Consider the following 19,131-nt stretch of genomic DNA (forward strand, 5'->3'; position numbering starts at 1 on the left):
TGCTGGGCACCATCTAGAATTAGCCTGTGATGGTATTTTTGTCTTCATGTTTCCTTCTCTACCTTCCCCAGTAGAATTCAGGCTTCAGGGGCAGAAACGCCATCTTGGCCACCACAGTGTCTCCAGCACGTGGATCACAGTAAGTGTATAGTTCTTGCACAGTGCCTAGTTGCAATCAACAGAGACCATTTGGAGCGATGAAGGACTTTAATAAGGAAGCATTTGTTAATGAATGAATCCAGAGATCCCGCAGCTTTCCTTTCCTTGTCTCTCTCTGGCGCCCCCTGCTGGGCTTTCTGGGAGCACTTGACTCCTCTACCTCCTCCCCTCCCCCCAACCCCAGCTACCAGGCAGGCATCCGCGTAGCCTCCAAAAGCCTTGCTCAGCTTTGCCTCCTAGAAGCCTCAGGGTCTCCGGCTTGCAACCTGTCACTTCCTGTGCATGTCACAAATCACTGGTGTTGCAATTAGCTGTACGTGCCTGTCTCCTGCACACCCAGCCTTGGCAGCCCCAGGGGACCGGCCTTTATCTGATTCACCAAAATCACTGGCATTCCTGCTATTCACCTGCTCCCTCAGCATCAGGTGCTCTAGTAAGCATTTTACCTGTATTTCCCCTGCTTTCCGTCCTTCATCCAATTAAAATAAAAAAACTATTAACTTATTAAATCACCATTCTCTCTTTTTTTTCTTTCACTGAAAGTACTGGGGACTGAACCCAGGACCTTGCTCATGCTAAGCACGCACTCTACCACTGAGCTATCCCCTCCCCCTCAATAGATTTTTAAAGTCAAAGCCGACACTAATACAACACTGTAAATCAACTCTACTTCAATAAAAAATAAATTTAAAAAATAAATTATTAAAAAGCCGACAGCATTTACTACTCAATTAAATGCGGGACGTGAGAAAAAGAAGAATTAAAGACGACACCAAGGCTTTCAGCCTCATTTAATCCCAAGGACACCCCACAGGATATTATCATTTTTTTGTTACAGATGAAGAAACAGAGGTTCAGAGAGGGCTGGTGATTCCACAACCCACCGGAAGTGGCAGAGCTGAGATTTGAACCCAGTTTCTGTGCGGCTCCAGTGCCGGGCCTTTGCCCTCTGTGGCCCCCACCGCCCAGGCAGGTTCACAGCCTCAGCCAGCCCAGCAGAACCCCCCAGGCCCATACAGGCGCCAGCTTGGTCTTTGGCCGCAGCATGCAGTGACTCCCCAGCTGGTGACTCGATGGGTCTGCAGCATCCCTCCATGGCATGGCCTCTTTGATTGTCACCCGTGTTGGGTAACTGCGTGTCCCTGCCTGTCCATGAGCTCCCACAGGACCTGACCGGGCTGATTCATCGCTGTCCCTGGCTTGCCTGGTAGAAGCCCGACATGTGGCAGCCTTCTTTAAGGCAACAAATAGTTAATAAGCATCCGTCGCATGCCAGGCTGTGCTGGATTGAGTCCTGGCATCACTGCATCACCGGCCTAGGGTTGACAGTCCAGTGGGGGAGGCAGGGCTGGAACCCACAGACAGTTAACAGCCCAGAGTGGGCAGGGCTGGGATTGGGGGTGGGGCAGGGCCCCAACCCAGCCAGAGAAGGGGTCTAGGGGAATTGGTGGAGGTGAAAGACCCCTAAATGAACAAGATGGCCCAGGCCTCCACCCTTACAAACCCTCAACCCAGGGGCAGCAGATTGACAATAAACAAGGTAACAAATCAATCAATGAGAGAATCGCAGAAGGCTAAGAGCCAGTGACAAAGAGCTTCTTGTGCTTAAGAGGTTGCAAAGAGCTGGTGTGCCAGTGTGCCTTGGGCCGAGGTGAAGCTGGGTGGGAATAAGATGCCAGCAGGCTGGAATTGCACAGCGCCATGGAGGAAGAGGTGTGTGGTTAGCCAGCAGCTGAGAACTCGGGCTTCCGAGGAGGGAGCCCTCAGCCCTACGGCCAAGACTTCTGGAGTCGGATCCTGTCCATCCTCAGCTCAGAACCCTGAGGTTCTGTGTGGCTCCACTTCACTCAGGATAGAGGACAGAGTCCTCCCTGTGACCCACAAGGACCCACATATCAGCCCCTGTCACCTCCCTGCCCTCATCCCCACTCTTCCTCTCACTCTCTGCCCCAGCTGCACTGGCCTCCTCACTGATGCTCTGACAGAGCAGGTGCATTTCTGTCTCAGGGCCTTTGCACGGGCTGTTCCTCTGCCTGGACTATTCTGCCCACATGGCTCCTTCCTTCACCTGTCACCCTCTTAGTACAGTCTCCCTGACCATCCTCATGAAAATTGCAACTGCCCACCCCCTACTACTCTCCATCCCCTCCCCTGCTTTTTCTGAGCACTTATCACTATTGACCCTGTTATATATTTTACTTATTTATTGTGTTTTCTGTCTGACGCCCTGGATAGAATGTCGGCTCCATGAGGGCAGACAACATGGCATGGAGAACAGGTCCTGGCACGTGATAGGTGCTCAATAAATAATGGTTGAATACATGAAAGAAAGAGGGAAACAAAGGGAGGGGGAAATGTAAAACGGGAGGAAAACAGCGGGTCCATGAGCTCCTAATGCTTGTCAGCTAGCCCAGTTAGGAGTTAACATCTGCCCCTCTTCCAGAATAAGTCAGTGCCAGGCTGGGAAACTGAGGCACGAAGGGACACTGGTTAGCATTCCTTGGGCCATTGAAGCCCCGCCTCTGGTTGGCACTGAGGGCGGGCCTGGAGGAGAAAGTCACAGGTGCTATCTGCTGGAGAGTGGCGTCATGACAGCCGTGCCCACTCTGCTGACTTGGGGCTGGTGATGGTCCTCGCAGGCCTGCAGGAGAGGAGGTGGCCCAGCAGGGCATCCCCAGCAGAAGTGCAGACTCCACGGAGCCACAGTCATAAGCCTCTTTATTCCAGAGGCTCTGTGGACACTCCGCCCAATCAGTGCTCTGCAGGAAGGCAGGGCTGTGCCACCCAAAACCTGTCTTGCTTCACTCTGCACATTTGCCCTCCAGACAGTCAGGAAGGGTAGAGCTGCTCCAGCTCCCTAGGGGCTGCATCCACCCCTCACAGGGCTCAGGAGGCTAGAGAAGTCGAGGCCCGCCCTGACTCCCCTCCTGGGCCTGGGCACCCCAGCCAAGGCAGTAAGGCCCGGGGTCCCAGATGAGAGCTGTCCCCATCCTTAGAGGTACATCATCCGGCCGAGCAGAGGTCTCACCACCCAGATGTCGTCTACAATCTTCCCATCCTGCAAGGGACAAAAAAAAAAAAAAAAAAAAAAGAGGTAATAAGGGCTGAAAGTCCAAACTCTGGGGCCAGGTGGCCTGGGTTCAAATCCCAGCTCTGCCTCTGATAGGCTGTGTGACCTTGGACAAGTTGCTAAACCTCTCTGAGCCTCAATTTTCCTCATGAGATATTTGGAAAGGCTAAAAGGGAGCCTGGCACATGGCAAGGGCTGAGTAAGTGTGGGCTATTATTATTAGAGCACGAACCCTGGAGTCACACAAATCTCACTTTATGTCCCAGCATAGCCATGACTCCTTCAGGATGTGAACCAACTTTGAGTCCAATTTCCATATTCTATAAAGTGGGGAGAACTGAATGGATAATTCACCCAAGAGCTTGCCTCTGGTGCCTGTGCTGCTCAATAATGATAGATGGTAGTTATTTACAATGAAAATAACATGGTCTTTGATGTCAGATCCCAGCTCTGTGTCCTCTGGCTGTGTGACTCTGGGAGAAATACTTCCCTACTCTGAGCCTCAGTTTGCTCATCTGTAAAATGGAAGGAAAATCTGCCCCATGAGATTGTTGTGGTGATTAAAGTGCTACTAAATATAGGGTATCTAGCCCAGTGTCTGGTACACAGTAGGTGCTCAATCAACCACTGTTACTCCCATTATTTTAAAATGATAGTGGCAAAGGGGAGGTATAGCTCAAGTGGTAGAGTGCATGCCTAGTATGCATGAGGTCCTGGGTTCAATCTCCAGTACCTCCATTAACAATAAATAAATGAACAAACCAATAAGTAAATTAATAATTGTATTACATTAATAATAAATAAATAAATAAATAAATAAATAAATAAATAAATAAATAATAAACCTAATTACCTCCCTCCCCCAAAAAAATCTACAATGGAAAAATAAAGAAAGTTAAGAGGGGAGGATTTAGTTCAGTGGTAAAATGTTCAATCCCCAGTACCTACATTAAAATAAAGAAGAAAATTTTTAAAAAAGAGGTAAATAAACAAACCTAATTACCTCCCCCCAAAACAAAAATAAGTAAATAAATAAAATAGTTTTTAAAACATAAAGAAAGATGAGTCACGATTATTTGGGTCCCTCTAACCCGGGAAATATTTTTCCCAGGGTCACACAGCCAGAGGGTAAGCCACTGGGACCATACACACGTCATTTGGGTCTCCCTCTTCCTGCGGGGGAGTGATCTGTTTTTGCCCCCTATTGATAGATATTTATGGAAGTTACCATGCTTTAGAAACTGTTCTAAGCAATTTCTGTATAATGTCATTCAACCCCCATACAGTCCTGTGAGGTAGAAACTATTAACATCCCCACTTTGCAGATGGGAAAACTGTGGCTCAAAGTTGCTTGAGGTCATCCAGCTGGTAAGTAGCAGAGGCAGGATTTGAACACAGTATTTCAGGCTCTTGAGTCCTCTTTTTTAACCACCGGCTCCAGAACGCACTGGGCCTGGTTACTCAGGCAGGTGATGGGGCCAGCACTCACCTGGTCATCGGACACCTGCTGGATGTGAACGTGGGTCCCATTGAGGATATGTAGCCGCGTGTACCCGTACTCTTTCACGCGCACAGCGCTCCAGGGCCGCGGGAAGAGGGTGAAGCTGGTCAGCCTCTCCTCACAACCCTGCCGGAGAGAATCATTTAGACCCAGGGCTGGGGCAGGTGGAGGACCCACTGGGAAGCAGAAATGACCAGCCAGGCCGGGACCCTGCCACCCTCAAGGAAGACAAGGTCAGTTAAGACTTGACCTCAATAATACTCACAATCGACTGTTTTGACCCAGCCAGGCTTCCTGTGCCCTTTGATTTCTAGAATAGTGCAGGGCTGTGCAAGACACTCCACTGCAGTATTTTCTGTAAAAGCCCTAAGCTGGAAGCCAGCCAAATGCCCATCAGTGTATGTGGGTGGGTGGGGGGAGGGGGTCAGTTAAATAAACGATAGCATAGCCGTCACAAATTGAGGTGATACAGAAAAATGGCCAAGATGTATTGTTGAGGGGAAAGTGGAATTCACAGAATGGAAGATATCAGTGGCTCTCAGCCCTCTCTGCACAGCAGATCCTCCTTAGAAAGCTTTTAAAATCATCATTGCCTGGGAGTGAGAAAGTGCTCATCCTTGCAGGAGAAAGCCAGGGATATGACAGAAAGGAGGAGGGAGCTCAAAAAAATCACCATCTTGCAGCCATCATCGTAATAACTGATTGAAGCAAGAATCATCAATGGATAGTAAAAGCAGTGGCAAAAGTTTGGGGACTAGAAGGCTATTTGCATAGTCTCAAAGTATCTCCAGGAGATACTTGTTAGTTACAAAGGAGAAAACCGTAACTGTGGTGGAGAGGATGTGTAAACTGAGGCTTAACGGGTTTAAAGAGATATCACGCGTCTCCTCGAAGAATGCACTGAGAAGAATACGGTATCACTTTTGTGCACTCTTACCAAAAATGCTTAACTTCAGTCTAACCACCAGAAAACATTAGACAAACCCAAACTGAAGGAAAGTCTACACAACTCTGTACTCTCAACTCTTTGTCATGCAGAATAAAGAGTAGGGAAATGTTTCCAATTAAAGGACATGAGAAAGACAAGACCCTGAGATAGAACGTAAGATCTTAGACTAGATCCTGGACCAGAAAAAAAATGATTTGCTTAGATTCAAAGGGCATGAATAGGACAAATGGCTAAATTTGAAAGAGGTCTGTAGATTAGATAATGGTATATTATCAGTGTTAATGACTTGAATTTGTTACACTGTACTGATGTAAGAGAATGTCCTAGTTTTTCAGGAAATAAAGACAGAGGGATAAAGGGGCATCGTTTGTGCAACTTACTCTTCATAGGATCTGAAAATAATAGTAAAATGTATATCTATGCATAGACAGACAGACAGTCAGAAACAGATTGAAACAAGCATGGTTCAATGTTCACATTTGGGAAATCTGGGTAAAGAGGATATGGAAAGTCTTTGTACTATTTTTGCAACATTTCTGTAAGTCTAAAATAATTTCGAAAATTAAAATTAAAGAAAAATAACTAATCTGTGCTGATTAAGGTCAGAATAGTGATCACCTACGGATGTGAGGCACCATCCGTGCTGATAACATTCCATTTCCTGCTGTGGGTGGTGGCTGCGCAGGGGTGGTAGTGTCAGGGCGGAGCCCTCAAGAGATTCTGGTGTTTGTTCTGGGGTTGGGTCCAGGCATTGGAGTTTTAAGAACCACCCCCCGGTAATTCTAATGTGCACCAAGGTCAGGAGCCACTAGGGCATGAAGCATGATTCAAGCTGTTTTTTAAAAGTGAGGGATGCTGTAACACATCTCTACTGAGACAATTACTCATTTGCATACACAGGAAATATTCTAAAATGCCACCGGAGAGATGAGATTCGTCACCAGTGAGTGTGGGACTAGGAAGGGTGTGGAAGCTGGTGTTCACCTCCTGCCCTCTAGACTGTTTGACTTTTTATCACAAGAGGTTCTTACTTTAATTGGTAAAAATCAGCTTAAAATAAGCCCCAGCTTCTTGCAGGAGTGACTGATTGCAAGGCCAGGACGGGGAAACCCAAGATGACCCCAGAGCGCCTCACGGTGCCAAAAAGTAAGAAAGAGCCCACAAGATGACAGGGGCGCGTAGAAGGGACACGGACTGGTCTGAAGAGTTCCCAGTGGCCAAAGTTAGAGCAATCTGAGCCGCAGCATAAATAACAGTAGTATTGGATGACAGCTCACAGGATAATATAATTACCTACAAGCCCAGACTGGTATAAACCCATAACTAACTAACCAGATAAATGGGGCAGAAGGGCCAACTCTTCCTCACAGAAGGATGCTAATGAATAAATCTAGGAGGAATGAAGGAAATAGAAGATCCCCTGGAGAACACCGCAGTCATCACTGCTGCAAGCAAGCCCTACTGATGGATTCAAAAATTAGTGGGTAAAAGGATGGAGGGTATAGCTCAGGGGTGGAGTGTGTGCCTAACATGCACAAGGTCCCAGGTTCAATCCCCAATAACTCCATTAAAGATAAATAAATAAATGAAACTAATTACCTCCCCTCTCAAAAAAAAAATAATTAGTGGGTGAAAGTTAGAAAAGAAACAGAACATTTGCAGCGTCTAAAAGTATCTCCCCCAAGATATTTATTAATTCAAAAGGGAAACACAATAGCTTTATGGTGGAGGGACCCAGCAGACACTGCCTCAGCTGGGTGATTCAGAGAAACACCTCCAGGAACGAGACACACCGAGGACACATACCTCAGTGTGACAATTGAGAAGGACACAATGTCACATGTGATTGTCTGGCCCCAAAAGGCAAGGCAAACCCCGAATCATGACAGGAGAAAATAGCAGACAAACCCAAATTCAGGGCGTTTTGAGTAAACAACTGGCCAGGATGAAAGACAGGGAAGACTGAGGGACTGTCGCAGATTGCAGGAGACTAAGGAGACACAATAACAAAACACAGTGTGCAATCCTGCAGCAGAAAAAGGTGGTTAGTGAGAAAGCTGGTGGAATATGACAAAATCTGGAGTCTGGTTACAGTCATAATCATAACCCTTCTGCGCCTGGATCCTGGTAGACCTGGGCAAGCAGCCCCTGCCACTTCAGAACCTGCGACTTTGAATGAGGACTGTTGGAGCCTCTGTTTCCGCATCTGTGCAATGGGCATGCTGCTAAGTGCACCTAACCACTAGGGTTGAGAGTTAAGTGATAGTAGCAGTATAAAGGATGCAGGACCCAGAGCTGTACACGTGTGGCCCTCAATAGGCAGCAAGAGAGCGGGTGGGGTGATAATAGCTCAGTGGTAGAGCGCATGCTTAGCATGCATGAGGTCCTGGGTTCTAGCCTCAATATCTCCATTAAAAAAATAAAAAAACAGCAAGAGAGAGACCCAAGGCACCTCTCGACCTGCTCACCGCAGACCCTGTGATGATGTGAACGGGGCCTCGAGGGTTGGTGTAGGGTGTCTCCCGGCTGCCGTTATATACCTGGAGAAGGGACAAGGGGGAGGGGGCGTCACAGGAGGCCAGGCCTGGGGATCTGACCCGGGGCCCACTGACACCAGCCACGTGAGCCTCAGCCCTCCGCGGGCCTCACCTGGTAATTGTAAATTGGCCACAGCCGTTCGTAGGAGTGCTCGTGAGCCCACAGCTGCAGGTCGACCCCTGAGACAGAGCAAGTCGGGGTCAGGCCCTGCATGGAATCAGGAGAGATGGGAGGTGGGGCCTGGGGCTGGGGAGTCAAGGTCACTCACCATATTTGTAGAAGAGGTCCTCCAACCCATAGAACTTGCCGAGGAGGCCTTTGCGAACCTGGGCAAGATGAGCAAGGAGGTGAGGGACGACTCAGGCCAACCCCACCACCTGGCTTTCAGCACCTTGTCCCCAAGGAAGGGGTTCCTCACCTTGCTTTCATGCCACGTACAGTCATCCAAATCGGCATTGGAACAGTACATGGGCCGGTGACCCATGGTAATGATCCAGGGCCGGGCTACCCGGTTCTGATTGGCTTTCTGGAGAGAAGGGCACAGAGTGAGGGGCAGGGGTGAGGGAGGGGGAGGAGGGGACAGGTCCTAGGGGGATTCCACCCAGGTTACCTGGAGGTCACTCTCCAGCCAGTGAAACTGTTTCTCTACCAAGTGGCGGCCGTAATGGAGGAAGAAATACACCTCGGTGGAGAAGGAGATGATGTGTGCTGGGCCCAGATCCCAGCTGGAGGGGTCAAAGGGCATGGGTCATCATTAGGGTCTCCCCTGCATCTCCCATCCTTCAGGAGAGGGAGGCCGGTCTTCATGCCCCTCCCCCGATATTACCTGTACCACAGGCCTTCGCTGTTCCCAGGCATGCTGAAACGAGCCTTGTAGTTGGAGAAGTTGCTGGAAAAAGGAAGTAAAAGGGTGAGGAGAGGGTCTGGGTGCTGCTGCCCCACACCTACCTCCTACTATCAGGCCAAGCCTGGCTCTCTGCCCAGCCCTCATCTCCTCTCCTCTCACTACCACAGTTGAGCTGCCACAACACGAGAGACTAAGGTGAGACACTAAGAAGGACTGTCTTCGTTGGCCAGGCCCTCGCCCACCCTGAAGCCCTCGGGCCTCACTAGCGTTCTTCATGATTCCCAGGGCACGTCATGTAGGGCAGGCTGGCGGCCACAGGTTCAATAAGATTCATGAACTTGTCTCCGACGCGCGCGTTGTCCTCATCCATATTGTAGGCAAAGTCTCCTGGAGGCAGGGGGCGGGGGAGAGGATGAGGACTCAGACCCTGCTCTGCTTTTGCCAGAATTGAGAGACCTGATTGCTCTGGTGTGGGCTGTGTAAGCCCTGGCCCCCAAGCCATCCCAGTTCTCTGGTCCCTACCTCACACCCACCCGCCTGTGTGCTTAGAACCGTTTCCCAAACCTCTGGTCCCTGAGACCCCACAGGACCAGGCGGGTCTCCTGTACTCTGATCACACCAGCCCCTGTCTCATTCGTTCCCAGAGCAATAACAATGATAAGACTGGCATAGTCTGGTCTGGTACTGGTTTTGTATCAGGCACAGTTCCAAACTGCTATACACACTTGGTCACCTGCATCTTCAAAACACCCTCTGAAGTGGATGTTATTACTATCCCTGTTTCAGATGGGCAAACTGAGGCCCAGAGGGGTTAAGTATTTGCTCAAGGTCACAGAGCTGGCTAGTGAGGATCCAGGAACCAAACCCTGGGAGTCCGACTCCAGAGTCTGTGGCGTTGAACCATATCAGTCCCAATCTCCATCTCCCTTCTGGTTCCTGTCCTCTCAAATCACAACAGCAATGATAATGACAATGAAGGCTTATGTCACACTTACAACATGCCAGACAATGTCAACTTATTTAGCCACCACAAGAGCCCAAGAATTCTGAACAAGCGCTCATAACTATAACACAGAGGAGAAAACCAATGCACATATCTCTAAGTGTCAGAATTGACTTTTAACCTGGGCAGCCTGATTAACACCATCTCCATGGCCAGTCTTATCCCTTGCCTTGGCCCTGGTCCCCTCCACAGTTCTGGAGTTGCCTCCCACCTAGGCTCCCCCTGCTCCCACCCCATACGTTCAGGTGCACCCTTGCTGATGCCTCACCCACATGGAGAACAGCATCGTACATGCCCTGCAGGGTGTCCCTGCGCAGCCGGGGTAGGGCTCTCGGGTTGTCAGCCCCCAGGTCCCCAAACACAGCCAGACGGGGGCTCCAGTGAGGCCCATTCTTCAGGGCCCTGAATCGGAACCGACGGCTCCAGCCCTGAGTACTGCCGCAGCGGTAAACTGAGGGGAAAGGAAAAGGTCATAGTTGGTGGTGTGGGAGCCCCAGACATCTCCTCCACTCCTATCCACCTTCAGCGGGTTGGGGGATTGAATCGGTCTGCGCCATGCCACTTCTGTTCAACTCCCCCAGGTCCCCAACACCTTCCATTTTCATCCCAAGGTCTCATACAATAGACTTGCAGATAAGCAGAGCAGTTACCAGCCCAGCCTGAGCCACCTGCCAGTGGTAGCTTTTAGTCCATGTCCCACTGCTCTTCCCATTCCCCCCTCAACACCTGGCCCGGGGCCCCTCTAACCATACTGGACCCCGGGCAGCAGCCTTCGCAGTGTGACTCGGTGTATGTAGAGTTTCCGCCGGAGAATGCCCCCGTCCACAAAGGGGCTGACGGTGCCCTGAGCCCGGAGGGGCAGCGGCCCCGAGATCTGCAGCCCAAACTGAACTTCAGAGGGGGCTGGGACCCACGTGGTCCAGGTGACAGTCATGGAGCCTGGCTCACCTGGAGAGAAAGGAAGAGGGGGCTGGGCAGCGAGGCCTGGGCAGGGGCGGGGAGGGATGGGCAGAGAGCATGGGGGGCAATACTAGAGATTGAGGGGCTCTTGAACATTTACTGGTTAAGGACACTGGTTCTGCAGTTTCCCAAGTTCAGTCCCAGCTATGCGGTTTCCAAGTTGTGCTTTCCTTGGGCAAATCAGTTTGCCTCCCTGAGCCTCGGTTTCCTTATCTATAATAGCTATAAAATAAGAGTGTCTACTCTAGAGAGTTCTTATGAGGCTTAAATGAATAAATGTGAGTAAAGCAATGTGCCCAGTACAGTCAGGGTTACATGAGTGAATGAATATCATTATTAATATCATTATGAACTGTGTGTGAGCCTGTACCAGACACTTTACATGCATGATATCATTTAGGGGTTGTAACCTCAGATGTCCCAAAGGCCACCTAGGTAATATAAATGGGAACAGGGGCCAGCAGTAAGGTGTGGAGTGCGTGGCAAACCATAGAGCCTGCTGTGTCTAAAAGCAGAAGCCATCGTTCTGCTCTGGTGATGGTGGCCGCACAGGAAGCAGGCCCAGGGCCACCAAATCTGTCAACTTCTAGAGCAAATATCTATACGGTGGCTTTTCTAGCCCAAGAGAATCTGTAGGTAGATATACAAACTTTTAAGTGATCACTCCAAATTCTTAAAAGTCAGCAAGGAAATCAAGGTTTTAAAAACACCATGTGGGATGGTATGATGTTAACAGCATGAGTTCTTCCTCCTGCAAGATGTGCACAAAATGCATGTGCACAAGGTTATTCATGGCAGCAGGGCTTGTAATTGCAAAATATCAGAAACCATCAAAATGCCCATACATAGGAGAGTGACTGAATAAACTATGTAATATCCAAACCATGGAGCACTATGCAGTTGTCAAAAAGAAAGAGGGTAAGTTCTAGGAACTGATATGGAATGATGTCCAGGACACAATGTTCAAAGAAGCAAAGTACACAAGAGTACCCAAAGTTAGCCACTCTTCCTGTAAGAGAATATAAGAAAATACACAGGCATCTGTTTATTTATTTTACAGAAGAAATGCAGGAAGAACACACCAGGAACTAAAGAGATGAATTACTTATGGGGGTGGGTTGGGAAGGGGTAGAAAAAAGGGGAAATAGGAATGGAGTAGCAGGGATGTGGAAGGAGGACATATCTCTGAGTCTGTCTTCTTATTTTTTTTTTAATAATCTAGACTCCTAGAGCTAGCCAGGTTTCATATTTTCTTCACATACCCCAAAATTTAACTAACAATTAAAAGCACCAGGTTGTGGGTGGGAAGCCAATATGGAATATAAACACTAACAAATGAGTGTAACTATATTAAAAAATAAATAACAAAGCCACACTGAAGTGGTGGAGAAGAAAAGAAAGCATTGATATAGTTTCTTGACTGGGCACTGTAAGCTCTTCTATAAGACTACAGAGGAAAAAGACCTCACTAAATGCCATCATCTCATAAGTGTTCCTCACAGGGATACAGGCAAACAATTCTGAAACTGCTTTATACTTGCTCTAGCATGGAACAAATAGGCAAGTATAATGTAGACAGCAGGAGCTTGGTTTCTCAATGTTGGAGAAAGAAGTTACAAATAAGGAAAGAATGCTAAAATAGACCCTTGACGCTCGACCAAAATCAGAGTATGATTTCATGGTATATACACACAAACACACACATATACACATACATACATACATATATACACACATACAGATAAATATATATGTGTGCATACACATATGAACATACACACATGTAACGTCTGTTTGTAAGAGGGCCTAGAAGCAGTGACACCTCAGTAGCAATGAGCACACTTAGTGCTCAGATCTGAGTTTCTAAATACCCATTCTTCGATAAAAGGCAACAGGGCTCCTTGGAGAAGTGATTGATTCCAGAGATAGGACAGGAAATAGACAAGATGAGCCGGAAATAATTCTTGGTGCCAGAAAGTGAGGCAGAGCTCAGGATATGAAGTGGGGTTGTTGAAAGAACCCAGAAGCCAATCTGAGGGAATACCAAAAGACCAAATCAGGGATGACAATGTGAACCATAAAGTAAATAGCAATAGTATTGGATTTTAACCCGGGGATAAAATAAATATCCATGAGACCATACTAATGTAAGTAAATTATTGAATAAATAAATGTAGTGGGGAGGGACAGCCCCCTGTTACAGTAAAATTTCAACTAGATGGAAAGAGAAGTTTAGAAAATTATACAATCACAATTAGGCAAACCCCACACTAATAATTGTTGCAGACTCGATCCACTAGTGGATGCTAAAATTAGTGGGTAAACATTTCAGGAAGACCCTGATTTCCACAGTCTTAAGGAATCTCCCCCAAGATAGTTATTAACTACAAAGGAAAGAATAAAAGCTTTATGGTGGAGAACCCTCACTTAGGCACCACTTCAACCAAGCAATGAAGGTTAACAACACAGTAACAGCCGTAAGCCACGTCAGTGTCATGAATCCTCTGATACCACGTACTGAGAGGCCACTGCATCGCAGCTGGGACAGTCTTGCCAGAAAAACACAAAATCCAGTACTTGGTTCCAATCATGAGGAAGTATCAGACAAACCCCCAGTGAGGGCTAGCCTACCAAAAACACAAAAACACAAAACAAAAACACAACTGCTCAGTACTCCAAAATGTCAAGATGTTAACATTAGAAGAAACTGGGTGAGGGAGATATAGGAACACTGTAGTATTTTTGCAAAATTTCTATTAAATCTAAATTAGTAAGAAATTTAAAGCTCTAAAAACCAATATCGTGGGCTCTTGAGCCAGCCTGCCTGGATTCAAATTCCAGCCTGTGTGACCTGGGGTCAGGTTTTTCATCTCTGTGAGCCTCAGTTCACTTTTCTGTAAATGGGAGCAACAGTAGTATCTACAGTGTAAGGTCCAGTAGGAGGTTTATTGAGTTTTCCAGCTGAAGCCCTTGTAAGAGCATCTTTGTTGTTGTTATTATTATTATAGTGTAGGTCAAAGGACAGCTGCGATCTCACTGCGTTTTCACAGCAGCCCCAGGACATGGGTCTTATTTTCATGCCATGTTACAGAGGCCTCTAGGCAAAATGCCTTGTCCAAGGTCACTTGGCCAGCAAATTCCAAAGCCGGTTCATTCATGGGGTTTCAGATTCCACATGGCAACTAACCTTTAAGACCCTACCTTAGAAGTGTCAAGGACACAAAAAATTAGGAAAGACTGAGGAACTGTCACAGATAGGAGGAGATATTAAAAAGACCTTAAAAGATGAAAATCAATGCCACTCTTCTCACTCCACTTCTTTCCTTTTGTAAACTAGTTATTTTTCATGAAAAATGTCATTTACCTTACTTCTGAATGAGTTCATTATTGTTTATTTTAAATGATTTAATCTATAGTTTTAAATGCCTCTGTTTTAGTTTCTAATATGGCTACTATTACAGCTATTACTTGAATAAATTAAAGCTCTCTGAAGTTATTATAATCTTTAGCTGTGTAGTAGTGTCCTGAACAAAAACCTGTGAGACCCACGCCACGTGCCCAGATCCATTTTGCTGCTTCACAGTTAATATTTCATTGACTCCTCACCATGCGGTCTCACTAATATAACCCCTTTGTCCAGATGGGAAGGCTGAGACCAGAGAGGTTTAGTCCCTTGCCCAAGGTCACACAGCAGGTAAGTAGCAAAGCTGGGATTAAAACCCAGGAAGTCTGGGTGTAGAGGGTCCAAGTTCAGGGTCTTGCTTCCCCCGTGCACCAGCACCCCAAGATCAAGGACCAGGAGGCAGCTTTGTGGGAACACAAGGAGCAATCACACAAATGAGTAAGGAAAACAGCAGCCCCCCTAGGAGAGTGTTAACTATAGTCTGGGTACCAGAATCATTTCCCTCACAGCCACATGCACCACTGCTTATAATCCTCATTTAACAGAGGCAGACACCTGAGGCTCAGGAAGAACAAGCCACCATTAGGGTCCCACAGCAATTAGTGTGGGATTCCTGAGCCCCCAACTAACTGGATCTTGCTGGGAAATGCCCATGGAGAGGTCGTAGACACTTACCTGGGTAGGACAGGTGGACTTGCTCCGGAGCAGCACTGGGAGCCTTTGGGGACCCCTGAACTCCCAGGGAGGAAAAGAGGAGCAAGCAGCAGCAGGACCAGCAGGGATGAAAGGAGCGCATGGTAGGGGAGAGGGTGGGAAGCGGAGAGGGGAAGGGAAGGGGTCTGGAGTGGATCAGATTCCCTCAGGGACAGCAGGAGGGACTGGGATGATGGGGGATGCAGGGGGATCTGGCAGCCTCACAGGGAAGGAGGCAGGATGGCAGGGAGGTCTTCACACGAATGGTTTTCCAGATGCTGCAGAGAAAACAAAAAACATCATCAGTACCAAGAGGCAGGTGCCCTCTGAGCCTCATTGGGTGCTAAGCACTTTGCATAGATTAACTCATGGGAGTCTGACGACATTCCTACGTATGGTGGCCACTGCGATCTCCGGTCCCACATCACAGATGAGGAAGCTGAGCGATGGAGTGATTCAGTTGCAGGGCTCGGGCGTGATGGAGTGGGGGATTGGGACCGGAGGCTGGAGAGGTCCTGGCTCCCCTTGCTCTTAACCGCAGCCCCCTCAGTGCAGGAGGTTTGGGAATGTGGTGGGGGAGCTCAGTGTGGGAAGTTGCCTTTGACGATGGCATCCCCAGTATTCCACCCTGCCCTCAGAGACCTCAGCATCTCCATCCTCCATCATTCCATTTCCGTCTTAGTGACCCCAATCCCTCACTCCATCCCCAGACCCCTCAAGAATTCCATCCTACATAGAGAGCCCCATCCCCTCGGGCCCCTCCCCAGTATCCTATCCTGCCTTTAGTGACTCCAACCCCCCTTATCTCCACCTGTCTCCCCCGCCCTGCACCTGCATGGATATTCACCCTCCTCCTCCCCAGCTCTTCCCCCACTGCCCGCCCCATGCCCGCCCCCAGCCCCTCCACCGCCCCGCTCCTGTTTGGTCTCCAGCTTCCCGAGGACCTGCCTGCCTGGGCAGAGCCAAGCCAGGACCGTCCATCCGGGGGCCAGGAGCTGGGGCTGGGGGTTGCGTCCCTGTCCCCGGCTCACCCTCGCGGGCGCCAACTGCCCGCACGCGCGTCTCCTGCCACCACTGCTACGGCGGTATTTATGTTTGCAAGCGCCGAGGTATCCCGCCGCCCACAGTTGTCCCAGCCCCGGAAGAGCCTTCCTTCTCCATTTGACGGCCTCCCCAGACACCCGGGGCCCCGGGTCCCACAGGTCCGGCCTGTCCTGAGCGCCTCACGCGCACCCGCCCACCCCCCGGGGCGGGGCGAGGGAAGGGGACCCAGGAAGGTTTGCTACGCCTCCGCCGCCACCTCCAAGTCGGCCACCAGGTGAGCGCTGGGACAGGTAAGGCTGCGCCTGTCCCCCAGGAGCCCCACCCGCGGCTGCGAAGCCCCCATGGCACGGACACTGGCCCCCCACTTCTGGGGCTGTCGGATCCCGAGGTACCCAGGTGTGGAGGCACCAGCCCCTGCGACCGGGGGTCTTCCCCCATCCCTTCCCTCATCCCTTCCCGCAGCCGCAGCTTCGTGGTCCTTGCAATTCTTTCCGCCTTCCTCTCTTTGCAGTCTTAGCCCACACTGGTTCCTCGCCAGGCCCCCGGGCTTGCTGAGGAGAGAAAATCAAAGTCCACCCAACCGCAGCGCTGCTTCTCAGCGGTTGCCCCAGGCCGGTTACTCGACCTCGCTGGGCCTCGGTTTCTTCCCTTGCGAAATGAGGGTGATAATAGTACGTTACACTACGGGTTATTGTGAGGGTAAAACCAGTTGGCACATGAAATTTCATGCTGAGAACATGGCCTGGCCCAGAGTAAGGACTGAATAAGAATCAGCTGCTCTTTTTATTATTATTAATGCATGAGCTCCAGAAATTGCCCTCGGGTCTAGGTGAGAGCAAACGAGAATTTTGCCTGTAAACCTTTGTGAGCTGTTTGAAGGTTGCGAGTGATTTGTCACAAAATACCCTTGGATATTTCCCCAGAGCAGCAGGAAAAGTCAGAGAGTCCAGGTTTTCAGTTGTTTCTCCTTCCTGCCTGCACATAAAATGACTTGAGATTTGGCTTTGTAAATTCAAAGTATAGCAGCCGCTGCTGATTGGGGACAGCAATTTCATAGACTGGCACTCAGGGAGGGGGTTCAAGATGGGCTTTCGTACTGTGTGGATTTCCCCCCACCTCCTGGCGTCTTCATTACAACTTAACGTGTAATAAAAAGTCACTCTCTTAGCCGTACTCAAATACCCGCAAGACCCCGCTCACCTCCACCAGTTGTAACTTCTTAGTTTTAGTTTTTCTTGTGGTCTTCCAGGAGCTGAGGTTCTGAACCATTTTTTGCTAGACACCTGTGGCAGGCTGGTGAAACCCTTCTCTGAACCATGGTTTTTACATGCATAAAAAATATGCAGGATTACAAAGGAAACTAGCTACTGAATTACACATATACAATTTTTTTTGTATATGTGATACAGTAATATATATACTTCTTTATCAATGCATTAAACTTCAAGATCTAGGCATAGGCCCAAAATTATGGTAATTTAAAAGTTTTGTTGAGTGTATAGAAAATGTTTGGGAGCCTTGTGATGATTACAGTGGGATTTGAAAACATCTGTGATTTCTTCTCATGACAAAGCCAGATGTCTGCTGACTGTCTTGTGGTTGCCCCTCCCTACTCCCCATGGCAGAAAGACTTGGTAAATTTTAATTACAGCAGCAGTTCTTAAACTTGATACTCTTAAAAATTATTGAGGACCCCCAGGGGCTTTGGTATATGTGGGTTATATATATTAATATTTCCATTGTAAGAAAATAAAACTGGAAAGTTTTTAAAACACAAGAATACACATACATTAGCCATCACAGCAATGACATCTTCACAGCTCAGGTTGCTTCCAAAGGGTGAAAAAGAGGAACAGAACTTCATTTTATTATGAAAAAATTTTGGTCCCAAACCACATTTTGAGGGCTATTGAGTTGAAGGATTGTAAAAGCAAAGTTGTATTTGTGGGGAGGATGTAGCTCAGTGGTAGAGTGCATGCCTAGCATGCACAAGGTCCTAGCTCAATCCCTAGTACCTCCATTAAAAATAAGTAAATAAAATCCTAATTACCCCCATGAAAAATAAAAACAGTAATAAGTAAATAAATACATAAAAATTCAAAAAAAAAAAAAAAAAGCCAAGTTGTTTTTCCAATCCAAGTCCTTACAGCCCCTGAATTTCATCTGACAACTCGCATTAAAAAGCCCTGCTGGAATTGTACTTGTTGGTCCCTGATGTGGTGGAAGAAGGCTCATAGCTCACTTCTGGCCCCTTTCCCCTCTCCTGCTCATATACTCACCCCTCTCTCACTCTCAGGACGATCATAGATTTCTAGTTTCTCTTTTTAGATACCTTTGTGTTTTGAGAAATATACTTCCACTTCCTTATTTCTTACTCCACTCGTTAGAAGAATCTTGTGGTGGTGAACAGAGCATCTACTTTGGGACCAGGTGGCCCCTGCGTTTAGACCTAGCTCAAGCATTGACTCAAGCTTAGGTGAATTATTGAACCCCACTGTGCCTCAGTTTCCCCATCCCTTAAATGGGGATAATAGTAACTGTCTTATAGGATTGTTGTGAGCATTATATCAGATAACAGGTATAAACCACTTAGAGCATTGCTCAGCACAGAGCAATGCCACACACATCCCTACCAATTATCATTATACCCTAGACTTCCAGTCTGCCCAGTTTGTGAGATAAGACTATGATGAACTACTTTTCTCAGTCATTTGTAATTATTTAAACCTCTTTTATTGTGAAATATGACATACATACAGAAAAGTACCTGAAACAGAAATATTCCACTTAATGAATTGTGACAAACACCCTTGTGTAACCAACCACCACCCAGATGAGGAAGCAAATCTTCTCAGCTTTTCACAAGCTCCCTCCTTCCTCCTTCTGGGCACTGCATTCTCCCTCCACATGAAGGTACCCACTTCACTGACTTTCATCTGATTTACCTGAGTACCTAGGTATGCC

At 48.1% G+C, this 19,131-nt stretch overlaps 1 protein-coding gene and 1 non-coding gene across 5 annotated transcripts; one reads left to right on the forward strand and one right to left on the reverse strand.

The window, feature by feature from the left end:
• Positions 1-913: 913 nt before the first annotated feature.
• ACP7 (acid phosphatase 7, tartrate resistant (putative)) lies at positions 914-16,811 on the reverse strand. Of its 4 annotated transcripts, none has more exons than XM_032486066.1 (13): positions 16,560-16,811; positions 15,106-15,401; positions 10,815-11,015; positions 10,336-10,518; positions 9,328-9,451; positions 9,044-9,106; positions 8,828-8,942; positions 8,636-8,743; positions 8,486-8,543; positions 8,329-8,396; positions 8,148-8,219; positions 4,719-4,856; positions 3,152-3,217 (listed from the first exon to the last, which is right to left on the reverse strand). In XM_032486066.1, the coding sequence occupies exons 2-13, from the start codon at positions 15,224-15,226 to the stop codon at positions 3,152-3,154; spliced, it is 1,317 nt and encodes a 438-aa protein (XP_032341957.1). In that variant the 5' UTR covers positions 15,227-15,401; positions 16,560-16,811. The 4 variants fall into 4 exon arrangements, with proteins under 4 accessions (XP_032341958.1, XP_006195035.2, XP_032341957.1 ...); XM_032486065.1 differs by lacking the exon at positions 16,560-16,811 and adding an exon at positions 16,155-16,506; XM_032486067.1 differs by lacking the exons at positions 10,815-11,015; positions 16,560-16,811 and adding an exon at positions 16,155-16,498 and having other exon boundaries at positions 914-3,217.
• TRNAT-AGU lies at positions 3,895-3,967 on the forward strand. Its single transcript has one exon. It is a non-coding gene; the product is annotated as a tRNA-Thr (tRNA).
• Positions 16,812-19,131: the final 2,320 nt, after the last annotated feature.

Source organism: Camelus ferus, chromosome 9 (assembly GCF_009834535.1).
Source record: "Camelus ferus isolate YT-003-E chromosome 9, BCGSAC_Cfer_1.0, whole genome shotgun sequence".
NCBI lineage: Eukaryota > Metazoa > Chordata > Mammalia > Artiodactyla > Camelidae > Camelus > Camelus ferus.

Coding starts and splice junctions, on each gene's coding strand:
- ACP7 (XM_006194973.3), bottom strand. CDS start 15,226: ATGCGCTCCTTTCATCCCTGCTGGTCCTGCTGCTGCTTGCTCCTCTTT. Junction 10,519..10,814: donor GCTGCCCGGGGTCCAGTATG/GTTAGAGGGGCC, acceptor CTTTCCCCTCAG/TTTACCGCTGCGGCAGTACT. Junction 3,218..4,718: donor AGCAGGTGTCCGATGACCAG/GTGAGTGCTGGC, acceptor TGTCCCTTGCAG/GATGGGAAGATTGTAGACGA.